This window comes from Mustela nivalis (assembly GCF_964662115.1).
Source record: "Mustela nivalis genome assembly, chromosome: 17".
Taxonomy (NCBI): Eukaryota; Metazoa; Chordata; class Mammalia; order Carnivora; family Mustelidae; genus Mustela; species Mustela nivalis.
Window position 1 is genome coordinate 45794094 of NC_139036.1, and position 16116 is coordinate 45810209.

The 16116-nt window shown below is 54.3% G+C and overlaps 1 protein-coding gene across 24 annotated transcripts in view; it reads left to right on the plus strand.

Annotated features, from left to right (window-relative positions):
• The window catches only part of MAPT (microtubule associated protein tau), a 97056-nt gene that overhangs the window by 60618 nt on the left and 20322 nt on the right, over nt 1-16116 (plus strand). For 6 of the 24 annotated variants that reach the window (XM_082706497.1, XM_082706516.1, XM_082706515.1 and 3 more), the window contains 5 exons: nt 2172-2237; nt 6326-6622; nt 9268-9323; nt 11929-12126; nt 13195-13327. In XM_082706497.1, the coding sequence (XP_082562623.1) occupies nt 2172-2237; nt 6326-6622; nt 9268-9323; nt 11929-12126; nt 13195-13327 (750 nt within the window). The remainder of the gene's footprint in view (nt 1-2171; nt 2238-6325; nt 6623-9267; nt 9324-11928; nt 12127-13194; nt 13328-16116) is intronic. The other 18 variants (XM_082706518.1, XM_082706519.1, XM_082706510.1 and 15 more) reach the window with 5 other exon arrangements.

Below are 16116 nucleotides of genomic sequence, written 5' to 3' on the forward strand. Positions count from 1 at the left end.
CTGTATCAGGTCTGTGGGAGACACACATTCTTTGCCCAAGCAAACCTGGGGTGTGTTGACTAATCTCATGGGCTGAAGCCACGCCCCTTCACTCTACCCCCAAATCAGGGCCAGCCCATCTCTCCTGGTTTTCCCAGGCGGGATTCTGACAGCAGTCCGCCTTGTCTCTAACCCCAGGGGACACACACCAAGTATCTGAGTGGTGCCTTGAAATTATTTCAATAATTTCAAGCCCCATAGCTGTCCTCCACACTCCCAAGCCCCGCTTTCCACCTTCTGCATCCTCAATGAGGTAGAGAGATTTCAGAGTTGGGGAGCTTGTTTCCAGCTCTCGTGTTGGATGCCCTGTACCCTAGTTTAGTCCTTGCTTGGGCGTGTCACAGTTGCTTGCTGTATCTTGGCGCACTGATGAAATTTCTCCTTGGAGGTCCTTTTGGGGGTGTGGTGTGGCCACCCCACTGCAGGAACCCCTGCCTTGTTGGGATGGGAGCCCCTGCTTCTGGGGGCTTCAGAGAGAGAGTGACAGCCCAGCCACCATCCCGCATCCAACCTGCTCCCTTTGGTTTCTCTGGGGACCCCCTTGCAGGGAACTGGGAGGGGGGAACCTCAGAGTTACCAGCAGCTTTTAATTTCTGACATGCACCCAGGCCAAGATAGTCAACCCTGCACTGGCCTGTGAGTGCAGCGACTTCCCAGTGCCCCAGCGGTCCATGCCCACGTGTCCCCTCATAGTCTCAAGTCTCCAGGACTCCATGCCACTCAGCTGGACTTGCTGTCAGTCCAAGGCTTTCTATCATGGCCTCGTCAGAAACTCAGACCACATCTGTGCTTGGAGCTGCCTCTCCTGGACGGTTGGCTGGTTGTTGACATGGAGCTGTCACCATCTGACATCGTGGGTGGCACAGGGCTGGCTGGTGGGGGCCCAGAGGGTGGTCGTGTTCATGGCCTGGCAGATGGGGAGCCCACTGCCAGCCCCCTCTATCCGCCCGGCAGCTGTTCTGGGACGGCCTGTGGGCTAGGTATTTGTAAGGTCACTGAGCAGCTGTCCAGGGACCCCGAGAATCGTCCTTTTCCCTCATCCATGCTTTCTAGGGTGGGCCCAGGCTGGTCACTTGGCATTTCTGTCGTAGGTGTGAAATCTTAAACATCACAGGGCTGGGAGGAACGACTGGTCGCCGCCCAGCCGGCCACTCGTAGACATCTCTTCGGGGTGGTGGCTTTTTCTGTCCGTGTCCGATGGGGCACGGGTGTTCTTCTGGGGCCATGAGGCAAGCGCGCGTCAACATGTAGCCAAGTTGCTTTATAGACCCTTTCTTCAGGACACTGGTATCCATTGTCCAGAGCAAAGTCCTAGTTCTTCATGGTACAGAAATTGGCATTGCTGTAAAGCGTACTGATTTGGGGGCTGTCGGAGATGTTGTCTCCCTGAGCAGGAGCCCAGGACATCCTCAAAGCTGCTCTCTGGCACCGCTGACCTCCCTCTAAGCAGGGGCCCCTACTCCTAGCATGTGGTTAGAGGTGTTTGCCCCGTCATTTGGAGACAAGAAACCAAACAGCTCTGGGGCGCCTCCCATATGCCCGGCACTCAGCCAAACCCATTCACTCAAGTTCTCGTATTAACCATCACTTCCGGTGTACGAGACAAGCCGGTGTCATCACCTAGGGGTCTAGATGAGCACATGGGCTCAGAGAGGTTAAGGAAATGGTGCTGCCTGGTTGTGAACCCCAGTCTGACTCTATGGCCCTAGATAATTAGTGCTTCCTTGTACCCTCAGCGCCTCTGGAGCCCTGCCTGGGGCTGGGAGTGCACCTGCCGCTCAGACCTGGTTCCGGGGTCAAAGGCTGAGCACAAACCGGCTCTCTGACCTCACCCCTCCTGTGTGAGTGGGGCACTTGGGCCCCTGCACCCTGCGGAGAAGGTGTTTCCTGCAGGATCATGGTCATGTAGAAGGGGTGTGGGTGCGGTGGGGTTCACTAAGTGCTTTCATCCACATCCACATCCCCAGCAATAATGTTTGTGAAGAGCCAGAGGGGCCGCCCCCTTGGTACCTCATAAGATGTGCCTTTCCTGAATGTTCTTGGAAAAATCCCGGAAAATGCAAAGAGCTTTGTTTCCAGCAAACAGTAACTATCTTTGCTTCTATCTTCTTCATTTGCTGACCATAAAACAGCTGAGGAAGCAGGCATTGGAGACACGCCCAACCTGGAGGACCAAGCTGCTGGACACGTAACTCAAGGTCAGTGGGCTAGAATCGCCGACCGGGCGTGGGGGTTGGAGAGGGGAGACAGAAGCACTCCCAGGGGCTCCACCCTGTAAAGACAGTCCGCCGGGCCCGACTTCATGAGGCCAGACTTCTAGGAGTAGGCGCTCATCGAGGTTGGGCTAATTAGATAAAGAAAGAGCTCTAGTCCCTTTTTTACCCTCTTAACACAATTTCTGGGTGATTCCTAAGCTGTTTAGTGGGAAGTCAATAATGTCCCAACAGAAACACAGAGATGCAGGAAAGGTGATTTCCTCTGCAGGCTGCCCTCTGGCCTGTCCGGGGAGCAGGGCCTCGGCCGTATCCTCACCCAGCAAATTCTTTTCAACTTTCTCCTGGGCAACCTTCAGACCTTATTGTGAGGCTCTCTTCTCAGAGGCCCAAAGTGCCGTGTTCAAGGAAGCCACCTTTCTGTGAAAGAGCATTTAGTACACGTGTTTTAAGAACTTAATTTTATAAATCCTAAAGATTCCTTAATCTCCGGAAATGGAGACCTCTGATAGAAAGGGAGACCTTTAGGTTTGTTTTCTATCACTCGCCGCGTCAATGAACTCAACAGTGTACTGTATCATGAGGAAGTTTCTAGAATGCCAAAGAGCTAGGAAGACCCTGTTCTCTCCAGAAAGTGATGTGGGATTTGTCCAACATTTAGTGCTGCTGCTGGGGCCCGCTGGCTTTAGGAGGACCCTGGTCCCAAAGAAAGGGTCTCGATGAGGGTGTTTTGAAGTTTAACTCCACATGAGAGGGGTCTGTGCCCCACAGCGGGCTGACGTGCTCAACTCACGTGGCACAGAGAGGCGTGTTTTCATTTTTAGGCTTACAAAGAGCTTCAAAAAATATTAGAAGGGATAATGAATGTAAGGGGGAGCCCTAGCCTGTGCGTTACAAACAGACCCTGCCTCCTCTTTCTTTAAGGTCATGGTTTTCAACTTAGGTAAAATGAACGGCTTTTCTAACCTCTGGAGATGATCATTTATTTCCACAGAAAGAAGTGATTTGAGTTTTTACCCTACGAATTTTTTTTAAAGATTTTATTTATTTATTTGACAGAGAGAGAGATCACAAGCAGGGGGAGCGGCGGGCAGAGGGAGAGGGAGAAGCAGGCTTCGTGCCAAGCAGGGAACCTGATGCGGGACTTGATCCCAGGACCCCAGGCTCATGACCTGAGCTGAAGGCAGATGCTTAACAACTGAGCCACCCAGGTGCCGCTTCCTACACATTTTTACTACAGGCTATGTGTTTCTGCCCTTACGACATATTCCATGCAATGAAAAGATCAGGCCAATGTCTTTATTTTTGTGCTCACTGACTTCTTCCATTTTTCCGTCAGTGGCTTAGAATCACGTAGATACAAAGATGAACACCAGATAGACACTGGCTGTGGGAAGTGGGCACCAAACCCGGGAAACATGGAGGTTTCTACCTCTGCTCCCAAGACCAGCACCTCTTGCCTTGATGCGAATTGCTGGTCCATACTGACAAGGCCTCTGCCCTCTGGTGAACCCGTGTGAAGCCTGGACACATGATCCACAAACACATCTTATTTCCCAAAGACCTGTCATCTGTTTTCAGATTTAGGAAGAGCCACATAATGATAGCCCTGTTACTTGATCTTGAAGTTTCTGCGGCAGAAGGCAGCCCGTGTTCTTGAAGAACCTAAGATAGACAAGGCTGCTTCAGGGTGGCACCCAGGGAGCTGAGTGTCAGGAGTAGGAAGGCCTTACCCCTGTCCTGCTCACAGCGGGGGACACCTTTTGTCTGTGTCACGAGGACCCGGGCCTCCTGAGGGCGAGGTGAGGGGACTGTTTATCCAGAGTCCAGAGGCCTTCCCTTTGGTGGGCCACATACTGTTTACCTCAGACCATGCCCCCCTGCCCCCCGCTCCCAGATGACTGTGGTGTTTACTACTTAGGAGCACCTCAGAGCGCCGAGGAGTCGCACGGACTCTTCTCCCAGCCTGGCTCCGGCCTCCGGAAGTCTATGCATGAAGTTAGGTTTAGTCAAACTCACACACACACACTGTACCATCAAATACTGATGACTTTTCAAGGTGTGTTTACCGTTTACATTTGGGGCCTTTGTCTCTTTTGTCATGAGGGTCATTCACAGTCTTCCAGTATATCAGTACAGTCACATCCTGACCACGAGCAATTTCTAGAAAGCTCTGGGAGAAAAGCTCTTTCCAGAAGGCAGGGAGACCTGGCCCACCACGGAGGTGTAGACAAGCATCTACTCTGCACGCAGCCTCTGGCCTGTCGAGCTGGTTGGTTGACGAGGCGTCGTGGCCTTGAGACACGTGCTCCGATTATCTGTCCTTCCCTCTGTTTTTCCTGGGGACCGACGGACGGCCCCAGTAAGGTGCCCGTAGACCCCGTGGAAAGCAGAAATGAGCCTGTCTTCCTGACACCAGTTTGCTTGTGTCATGCACATTCCCTTGCCTCTCTTCCCTGAGCTCCTTCAGTACCCTGAATCTTTGGGGTCCTGAGCTGGAGTTGTATGGAGTTCCGTGGAGACTAGACGCGAGGTACAGAGGTTGGGAATTCAAACAAACAAACAAACAAACAAACAAAAAACAACAGAGGATGTGGGTTAGGAGTACCAGAGAGTGTGACTCCTGTCCTTAATATGCGCTCAGGGCTCACGGGAATGCCGCCCGCGCGGGCCAAAGAGTGAAGTGTGCCCTCTGCCAAGTGCTAGTCGTGGGATGGGCTGAAAACTGGTCTCGTTGACAATAGTAACAACAGCAGCAGTTTTGCCACGCAGAACCCTTTCCCGCCACAGCAGCCAGCCTCGCCTTATAGATGCAAAAGTCCCCTCCGTGATCCACAACCTGGATAATCTGTTTATAGGAACCTTGTGGCCGGTCTGTTAGCAAAGACTCGAGCCCTGGTGGTGGTGAATTTGGGCATTTTGCAAATCGTAAGGCAGGCAAAAAGGGGAAGCAGAGAGAGGGAGAGAAAAGGGTATCCTCACCGCCCCCAATCCAGGGCCTAGCTAGAGGCCAGAATTCTCAGGAAGCTCAGGGTCCCTGGAGAGAGGGAGCTGCTTCTGTAGCCTACAGAGCTCTCATTCTGAGCAATGGAAAGCAACAAGGATGAGCCCAGGGTGCGCGCTCCTCTTTCTTTTTTGGCTGGGCTTGTGATGCTGTTTAAATATCCTTTTCTTATTTCAAGAGTGCATTCTCTCTCTTAAACAATTAACGCATCCTTGCCAACCTTTTGCCACCGCCGCCTCTTCAGACCCAGAGGAGTTGAGAGTTCCAGGCCAGCCGAGAGAGGTACCTGAGAGGCCCCCAGCCAACGGGCTTAGCTCTCAGGATCAGCCTGAACACGGCAGAGAAGTTTCTGGGGTCTCTGTGCTGCCTCTGGGGGAGAAACAGCCAGAGGCCCCTGCCCTGGTGGTCCCTTGCCATTCCCAGCATCGCCCCATCTGCGAACCATCTTCTCCAACAGGAGGCCCACAGGAGCCCCACCAGGAGTGGGGACCCAAACCAGGGGCTGGGGTCAAGGGGGGTCTGGCCTTTCCAAAGCCCACCTCCCCTGGATGTCTCCAGATGGAGTCTGGGGGTGTCAAGGCTGTCCAGGAGAGCCGCCCTGGGGAGCCAGGGCACCGAGGAGGTGAGGCCGCCGACCCAGGCACCCTGGGTCTGACAGGCCAACGTGTGTCCTACGCATCTGGGGCTCTCATCGAGCCTGATGGCCCCAGGAAGGCCACATGCCAGCCTTCGGAGACAGAACCTGAGGACACAGAGGCCAGTCGCCATGGCTTGGAGCCGCTGGAGCACCAGCTTGTGGGAGACCCGCGCAAGGAGGGGCCCCCTCTGAAGGGGGACCATGGCAAAGAGAGGCAGAGGGACAAGGACGTCGACGAAGACCGCGATGTGGACGAGTCCTCGCCCCAGGACTCCCCTCCCTCCCAGGTGTCCCCAGGTCTTCAGAGCTCCCCGACCCGAGGCGGGCCACCCCCCCACCCCGCAGTTTCCAGAGGAGCCACTGGCTTCCCCAGTTTCCCAGCCGAGGGTGCCATCCGCCTCCCTGTCGATTTCCTCTCCAACGTCCCCACAGAGATCAAGGCCTCAGAGCCCCACGGGCCCAGCGCGGGGCCCACGCTGGAAGGGCAGGACACGCCCCCCGAGTTCACCTTCCACGTGGAAATCAAAGCCAACGTGCAGAAGGGACAGGGACAGGCAGAGCTGGATTTGGAAGGGACTGCCCTCCCAGGGCCCCCCGGAGAGGAGCAAGAACCCCAGGGCCCTTCTGGGGGAGAGGACACAAAAAAGACTGACCTTCCAGAACCCTCTGGAAAGCAGCCAGCCACTGTTCTGCCAGGGAAGCCCATCAGCCGGGTCCCTCAACTCAAAGGTCTGTGTCTTGAGCTCCTTCGCTCCTCCCTGGCGACCTCGTGTGGCACCTGGGCTGCGGGCACTGCCACTGAGCTTCCGGCCGCTCCTTGACTCCCGCTGCTTCCGAGGTTCCCCGGGAGCGTCACTGAAGCCGCCCCGCCGGACACTGCTGCTCACCCTCCCGCAGCCGCCTCCTGCCCTCAGGCTCCGGTAGCACGTGCTCCTCTCATGCTTGCCCGCTGCATGTCACCAACACCCCACCCAGCGCTGTCCACCCTGTCCATTTCTCTGGCCCCCCAGAGGATCCACGATGGTCCATCAGCCCACAGGTGGCTGGTGTGCTGCCCTCCACAGAGCGGATAACAGCTGGTCTGCTTTTGAGGGCTGATTATGGGCCCTACAGTCATTGTCCAGAACCCTCCTGACCCTTCCAAGAGGGTGTAATTAGCCCCACTTTGCACCCGAGGAAGCAGGCTCAGAGAGATAAACTCACTGGCTGAAGGTCACCAGGTAGTAAGTGACAGAGCCCCATTCAGAATCCAGGTGGGTCTGCTCTGAAAGTCACACTCTTCCCTGTTCAGCACAGTGCCTTCTGGAAGGTTCTGAAGGGTGCCCTCCACGCCCAGAGACACAAAGGGCATGAGCCTGCCGTCTGCTGCTCTTGTCCATGGACAACACATCACATGCGGCAGATGACACAGACACAAGCATTTAGGGATAGCCCAGAGCCCAAGCTAAGCCTTTGGCCCAACAGCCCCCCCACCCCATCTGCCCTGTCTTGCAGCAGGGGAGACGACGAGCAAAAACAAAACGTTCCTGTCTGAATCTTCTCTTCCTCCCTTGGAGGAGCCTGGGAACCCCTATGCTGGGATGTCAGGGACCTCGGGAGCACAGCAGCCCTTCGGGAGCTGGGGAGGTGGTAGGGGAGGTTTCCCCGTGTTGGCATCTCTGTCAGGAAGACAAGGAGGCCAGCGGAGGCCTCAGGTGCATTCATACATTTAGGACATCTAGTGTGTTGGAATTATTCCCAGGGCTCAGAAATCCCTCACTCGAGTGGCCAATTGCAAACATCTGTTACAGTGTTGTGAGACTTTACTTTCAAGAGAACTTTGAAATGTATGTAAAGGAACTTTATGTATAAAATTAAGGCCCTGAAAAATTCCTGTACTCTCCTATTTTAAAATATCCTAAATTCCAAAATAGTAGGAGACAAATAACTGTGACTTGGCAAATTATAATAGTGTTTCCTGAAGTGGTGTTTTATTGCATACTGGCTATTGATAGATGTGTCCAGGGGAAAAGGAGTTCTGTGGTCCAATAAGTTTGGAAAAAAAACAGGCAAAGCGAAGTTACACAAGGTTTGCTGCAGCAGGACTTGTCAGAGCCTTTAATATTCTAATGCACATTATGACCCTCTGAGAAAGACACAGAGGACAGATTTCCCAAATTTACTTGACCTGACCTGCTAACATCTCCCAGAAGAGGACTTGTTCAGGAGTACCCAATCTGGGAAATGCGTATCTAGCAGATGCTTCTGTTGTGACATGGAGGGTGATGGTTGATTTGAGCAAAAGACGTGAATCGGGTCCACCTGGGGCTCTTATTAAAATGCATATTCGGAGGCCCCAGCTTGAGCATACAGAGTCTCGGATGGGCCCAGGGATCTGTGTTTTCTCAACCCGTCCTAGTGGTTCTGCTGTGTGGGACTGTGTGACAGTGACTGGGCTAGACCATCAATCCGGGTCACTCCAGAAATCCAGTCTCCGGCAGCCAGCAGGAAGCTCCAGGAGACCCCACTGACCTCTCAGCAGGGGGAGTATGGTACTGAGACCAAGGACGAAAGTCTATAATCAGTCTACAATCAGCAAAGAATGTCACCAGAAAGGAAGGATGAGTGCCTTTTCTAGATACGAAAGTCGCCAGCGGTTTGATCCTAAATTCCAGAGATGACCTGTAAAATGTTTGACGATAACTAGTCTGTAGCTTATTTGGGGAATTGACAAGGATTAATCCCCGTGGGAGGGCCCGTAGATGGCGAGAAGACCCTTCCCGGCTGGTCAGGGGTGGACCAGGCTTGTCGAGGGCAGGGCTGCTGAGGCTGGAGACCCTAGCCACCCTCCCCCCAGCCATTAGTGAGGGACAAACTGCAGGAAGACAATTCATCACCCTGACCCTTGGCGGACAGCACAAGTAAGGGATCCTGCAGGGGTTTGGAACATAGCTGAGCTGCTGCGACTGTGCCCGAGGGTCTCCAAATGCCCCTCCTTGGAGTGGGGTTGGTGCCCCCTGGGAGAGGCAGACCCTGGAAGAGACAAGGAAGGAGCCTATGAGAGGTGAGGTCTGCACTGTCTGCCTTCCCTGATCGCCCCTGTCACCCGCGTGTGCCTGGAAGAGTTTCCACTGCGTCCCCTCTGCATGTCCCCACCCTTGGCCAGCCTGCTGCCCCCTCTTGTCAGGGTGCGCCAAGCAATGACCCCAGTGTGCTGTGTGGATACTAACAAGGAGAGACAGATTCAAGGCGGAAAAAGTCCACAGGGTTTCCACCCAGCCCAGCTGAGCAGAACACACTGTACCTTTCCCGGGAAATCCGCGCAACCGCATCCAGGTCTTTCCAGGAGCTCTAGAAACAGGTGTAACATACAATCTCATTTTATGTCTTATCAGCTCGCATGGTCAGTAAAAGCAAAGATGGGACTGGACCCGAGGACAAAAAAGCCAAGGTAAGCTGACAAAAACCACAAAACTCTGCCAGCGTCAAGTTTATCAAGAAGCCATGCTTATCTGAATTTTTATATGTAACACGTGGGGAGCCTCTGTCACCGAAGGATGACTGTCATTTAAAAAATGCTTTGTGTTTTCATGCAAACTGTTAAAATTCCAGCATTTATCTACTTTGATGCTTATGCCAGGGAAGGGCGGTCAGCAGGTGAATGAATTCATGCTCCTCTAACTGCAATTCCGTTAGCGTCGTTGAAATAAGACGTTCATCGTAAACAAAGATACACTTGAATTTTCTGCAATAAAGTTTGAATTTTGCACATCTTAAACTTGCCACTGCAGATCCAGGTTCAGTGAGATGTATGTAAACATACATACTTAAGATGTAGAGAAAATACCATTTATTCAGGTGGCTGAGAGAACATTGATCAAGGAAGTGACCTCTAACCTAAGGTGGAGGGTTCTGGGAAAGCCCTAGAAGAGGGGACCTACGAGGCAGATGGGGAAGGAAATGTGAAGGAGAGTTGCTGAGGCAGCACTGGGAACAGCATTCCGAGGAGTAGGAACAGCACAGCAAAGCCCAGACACGTGAAGAGATGATACATGTTCTGAGAATTCTAGGCAGGTGGGTTGGTTGCTGTGGAGCTCCAGGTGGTGCTGGTGTACAGTGGGAAGGACAGTAGGGGAGGGAAAGCGGATACACGCCTCAAATGCTCAGTGGACAAGTGGGCAGCAGTGCGGTAGACGCCATCTTGAAATCTTGCCAAGGCGCCAGTTTGACACAAGCTTTAGTCAGACGTCAAAAACCAACCTGAGGTATGGTGAATGGAGCCCCTGCTCCCACCAAAAGTGCCTCCAGAACGGTGCGGGCTTTCTCAGTGCTTGCTGTCAGCTGTAGTTTCCTCCCGTAATGATTGTGCCTCCTCAAAAATTCTCCTGTAACTGCACAGTAGAGTTTCCTCAGAGGAAAATCCCTCTGTGGTGCTAGATGAAGACCTATTTTCTGTAAAGGCATCTAAAATTTCCGATATAAATCCTGCCCGGAACATCTGGGTCTGAATCCATCCCAGAGCCCTGGTGGGGTCCTCAGAGGGTAGCTCTAGGAGTTAGGGAGCATGTGTGGTGCCTCCCCTCTAGGAGGTCAGGGTTTGCCATCATAAGACCTGGTGAGGCAGCCCAACGGTCCTGCGTGGACCTGGGCAGCTGGGCCCTAGGGACGTGAAGCCATGGCAAGAGCTGCTGCTGGCCAGTCGTGCCCCACGTCAGGGGAGGCCCAGCCTCAGGCATGCATGTATTCCATTCATTCATTTGTGTGCACACGTGGGAACAACATCCCTGCCCTGGACATCGAATGATCTGGTCTTGCATGACCCCGGGCCAGGTAGGGAGTGCCGCCACCAGAAGGGGGCCTGTGCACCAGGGAAAGGAGGGGTACCCACCCCCGACTTTTATCATCACCAGTTCCAAGACCTCAGCCTGGGTCCGTCCCTTCACACCTTTCCCCACCCCCTGGGCCCTCCTCCTTGCCACACGGGGCCCCCATCATTTTGGTGGGGTATCTGAGGACAACGAGAAAACGAACCCAAGGTCCTTGCTTGGTAGGTAGCTCTGAGTCCCTCTTGGAAGCACCTCTGGACTAGGCCTCTCGGTCTTAGGCCTGAAGGTGTGACCCCCTTCCTCCTCCTCCCAACACACCCCCTCCACCAGGGCCCGTTAGGACAGACCATGAGTCCCAACCACCGTCCATCACTTACCCTCTCCTCGAGGGAGCAGCTCCGTCTCTGAGGCCATCCAGCCCCATACCCTCTTGTTGGGCTACCTCACCCAGGGTCTTTCATGAAGTAGAATGTGTTCAAGACTGAACATTGGCCAGATTAGGATTTAACAGATAGTGTGAAAGGTTAGTTTTGTTTGAGACTTTAATCAGAAAGTATGTGTGTGTGTGTTGTGTGTGTGTGTGCGTGTGCACATGTAACCTGAGGTATAAGGCAGAATCGTTAAGACTTGGGATAGGCAAAATCCTGATGTTAGCAAGTGTGAGACTCTCGATGTGGCAGAAGAAGGCCAAGGGCTAGCAGGCCGGCATGAGTTCCTCAGCTGCAATTTAGCAGAAAGTGGGGCCCTGCTGACCCATGACCCCCTGAGGATGTTTTCTTGAAAAACATCCTAAGAATCCTATGCTTTGGCAATCTCCATGAGCTCTTTGGGCGTGAAACACCTTTAAACCAGTAGTCTCCAAAGTGGCAGGGGTGCAGCACGAGAAGATCTAATGGGCCGAAGAACATTCTAGAACTTCTTTTTTTTTTTTTCCCCACCTCTCTTTTAAAAAGACCTGCCATACGTAAGTTTTATGAGGTACATGGTGTGTTGGCATCGTAGCATGTGTATTTAACTGATAAATTACGACCAGGATGTTAAGAGCGTGTAGCCACTTTCGGTCCTTGGGGATCAGAAGGACGGATGAGGGTACACAATCCAGACCGTTTGGAGATCACTGCTTTAAACCATTGCCTGCCTTGTTTATTTTTAGTTGCTGTCCTTTTTCAGTTTGTTCCCCTCCCCCATGTGCTGACTTTTATTTTGATTTTATTTATGTTTGTGTTTAAGACATCCACACCTTCCTCTGCTAAAACCCCGAAACCTAGGCCTTGCCTTAGCCCCAAACGCCCCACTCCTGGTAGCTCAGACCCTTTGATCAAACCCTCCAGCCCTGCTGTGTGCCCAGAGTCATCTTCCTCTCCTAAACACGTCTCTTCTGTCACACCCCGAACTGGCAGTTCTGGAGCAAAGGAGATGAAAGTCAAGGTAAGGAAACCACCTTTGAAAAGAATCAGGCTGCTCTAGTATGGTTTTCAGATGGATGCTGTTTTTAGCCACAGAGACCTTCCTTCAGAGAAACTTTTACCTAGAAGCACCACGTAGAGCAGTGAGCTTTCTGGTAAACCGGGACAAGGGGGGGGCGTGGCACCATTCTTTAAAAATTTATTTATTTATTTATTTATTCCCAGCTGACCTTAGTCCCCTGTAGCACCTGACAGGGCCCAGTTCTGAATAAATAAATAAATAAATAAATAAGTCACTGCCCTAACTGGGAGTGCTTCTAGAGCGCCCCCTTGTAGGTTGGGTACAGGGCCACCACACAGAGCCTGTCCTGCAAGGGCTCTCCTGGCCCCACCTTGAACCATCCTGTGATCTTTGGTGAATGTCAGTTTCTTTTTTGAGTCTGTGTTATGTGTCAAGGTCAGACCCAGTGACTGTTCCCAGTCAATAGACGGCTTGCGCATCGGCTCTTGACCGTTGGGCAGTTTGCTAATTGGCACCAGTGTTCACCCTGCCAAGGGCTCTTAGGGTGCTCAGGAGTCACGGAATCCTAAGGGTTGTTTGGGACAGCACAGAAGAATGACCTAGCTCTGTCGGTACCCGAGGTCAGGTTCATCGGTGTCCCTCAGGGGCCTCTGGTGAAACCAACCTCAATGAGTCTGGTGAATCCCTGTGGAGGGTCGGAGAATGGCTGCCCACACGGGAATGTCCCGCCCGCCCATGAGCCCTGGGCCAGTGATGAGCCTGTTCGTCCTTCTAAGCTCTGTGACCTTTTTATAAAACACAACAGCACCCCTCCTGCGGAAAGCTCACCTGCGCTCTTCTTCCAGGAGCACTCGGAGGTCAGGGCGCTGGGCGCCTGGGTGGAGCTGGGGGTTCGTGCGCCCGCAAACCCCTAACATCAAGGAAGACATTTGTGGCATCTAGCAGGGAAAGGGTCACCCCAGTCTTAGCCTCGTTTTGAGTCAAGGAGGTTGAGTGGGGCTCGCATGGACTGCAGGTGAGTCACCTTTCCCAGACGTGAACACTACGATACCATGCTTCGGTTGACAGGGGGCGGATGGTAAGACCGGAACGAAGATCGCCACCCCGCGGGGAGCGGCCCCTCCAGGCCAGAAGGGCCAGGCCAACGCCACCAGGATCCCAGCGAAAACCACGCCCTCCCCAAAGACCCCTCCAGGTACTGGTAAGAAAAATGTTCTCGGACACTAGGTCAGGGGCAGCTGTCGGTGGGTGCCGTTCCCTGGCGGTGGGTCACTGCCGGTCACGGACGGGCACACAGACACCTGCAGCTCACTGAGGACCTGAGCGCTCATTTTCTTTCTAAGACTTTGGACAGTTTTCCAAGGTCAATATTGAATCCCCACTTTTGAGCAATGACGAAATCAAGGCCTTAAAAGTGTGCACGTATAAGTCTAAACAACTCACTTCAAGCACGAGGAGAATGCAGGCGTGGGACTAACTAAGCGGCAGGAGAGGGGGTGCTCTGAGTTTCTCTGACCCCCGAGCCTGGGGGGCCCCCGTGTGGCGGCTCTGTGTCTCTGGAAACAGAGCAGCAGCCCAGTCGGGTCCCCATGGGTGTCCTCACACCAGCTGTGGCCCCTGCTCCGCTGGACTTGCTGGAGTGGGCCCTTTGGCAGCCCCAAGCCCTCGGCTGGGCACCTGTGTGCTGCCCTATCCCCCAGTGGTCCTGAAAGTCAAGTTTAGTTAGTTCTGAGTCCTGAGCAGCCTTCCGTGGAGCAAATCTGCTCCCGGCGGCCCTAGAAAGAATAGTTGCCCTCTTTGGGTTTGGGAGACAGCCTGGCTGAGACAGCCCGGCCGAGATCCTCTCCCTCCACCTCCCCAGGGGCGCTGTCCTGGGGCACAGGAACTCAGGGCATCTGGCCTGCCTTGGCTTTGGGGAGGTGCCCGGGAGTCTGAGGACTTTGCACGGGACCTAGAGAAGCCGGCACTGGCTTGGGGGGGTCTCTGCTGGGCGGGGCCCCCAGGGGACAGCTCAGAGCCCTCTATCTTATCTGCATGCGGTGATGTTTGCCTCCTTTGCCCTGGGGTGCTTCCTGCAGGGGTGCTCAGCTCACCAAAACCCGCTGGGTGGCTTGTTCCTGTTCATGCGGCATAAGGCTAATTCACAGAATCGGGATTGGATTTTACACGCGACTCTCATCCTGCTTTTCTTCCCTTGGCATCAAGCCTGTTGACTCACACAACTCACAGCACTGGGAACAAGAATGTGCCTTTCTCTTTGGGTCTTACCTGCATTTGGGTGGCGGCTTGCAGTGAGGGCTGACCTCTGTGGGTCACCTCGGCCTGTGTCCTGCCACCCGGAGGGGTCGGGACCCCTGTTCCCCGAACACACTCCCTGCCTCCCTCCCCTCTGCTCCGCCGCCTGGCTGGCGCCCGCAGCATGATTAACGATTATTTCACGGAGGCCCCGTTTAAGCTTGGTTATAATGAGGCTCCCTATGGATTTTTCTTTTTAAGCTACCAAGCAAGTGCAGAGAAAACCACCCCCTGCGGGGGCCAAATCCGAGCGAGGTAATTCGGGGGCTGCTTCTCCCCGTGGGCGCTCGCTGTTCGTGCGTGGCTGTCCGTTGGCCTAGGTTTTGAGAGCGGAGACGACCTGCTTCTTGAACCTGAACGTGGAATCCTCCGAATTCCTGCTCCGCGTTTTGTGGCTTAAGCAGATGCATTGGTCTGACGGACCTTTCTGTTCACGCGCGTTCTCAGGAGCCTGGGCAGGGGCTCGGGGAGCAGGGGGCAGGAAGCACGGACGTGTGAAGTTCCCACTGGCATTTATTAATGAGGGCGGTGAGCGCTGCCCTCTGTACTGGATGCTTGCCCTCAGGGCAGCTCTGTGGGCTGTGGCCACTCTCCCCACGGTCCAGATGAGGATGCAGCCTTAAGAGGCTGAGGGACTCGTCCAGGGTCAGTCTTGCCATTAAGTGGCACAGAAGGGATTTGCAGTCACCCCCCAAGTGACAGTGGTCAGCCTTTGTGCCTGGAGGCAGGAGCAGGGGTGTGGGGGTGTTGAGCCTGGGGCGGAGGCCTTGTCCATCATTTCTCCGATGTGGAAAGGGAGGAAAAGCTTGGTTTGTCCTGTTGCCACGGAGCTTGATGACCTTAGGGTCAGACATGGAAACTCTAAAAATGGCAGGACTTCCCCTTCCTCCTGATGAGAGAAATTGGCTTTTCGCTGCTGCCGGGCACTTCTAGCCAAGAGCTGCCCTTCTCCAGGGTGGGGTCTGCAGGTCCCGGTTTGGGACACATGGTTCCCGGGGCAGGGGCTGAGTCTTGGGGAAAGAGCAGCCCCAGCAGCTTCCTCGCAGTGGGGAAAGGTGCATGGACCACCGTGCATCGGCGTAGGGGGCAGGGAGTTCTTGGAGAGGGCAGGGCAGGCGGCACAAGGTGGCCTGGCTTGTCGGGAGAGCTGCGAACAGGTGCACACAGGGCAGGCGTCCTGTTCTGGAGCCCACATACTGCAGAGGGGTTGGGGAGGTTGTGCAGAGCCTGCTGGGAAAGGGGCCTGGAACTTGCCGAAAGGGTCTAATAGAGCCAGACAAGGGTGGCCCCTGGTCCTGTCACCATGTCACTAGAGTTTTTCAGAGCACATCTGCACGCATTCGTGCCAAGCCTTCCTCCCCGTGGGCTTGGTCGTTATTCCCACATTCCAGCTGGGGCGCATAAGCTCAGAGAGAGAAGGTGATTTTTCTGAGACCACACAGCTCGCTGGACCTAGTCTCTTGACGCCAGGGCCATGGCGCAGAGCTGGTCCCCTCTGGAAAGGGTACCCAGCGGTCCTTGGTGACGGCTCGGTTTCCCCCCTGGGAGACAGGGAGTCTCTGTCCCGACGAGACAAGGCCTGGAAGAAGAGATACATCTCTAGAAATGAGGTCAAGTGCAGCCTCCTACTGGCTCAGTGGAACCTCCCACCTGGTTCCCACCTGCCTAACCAGCCCTGGGTCTGGGCGTGGGTCC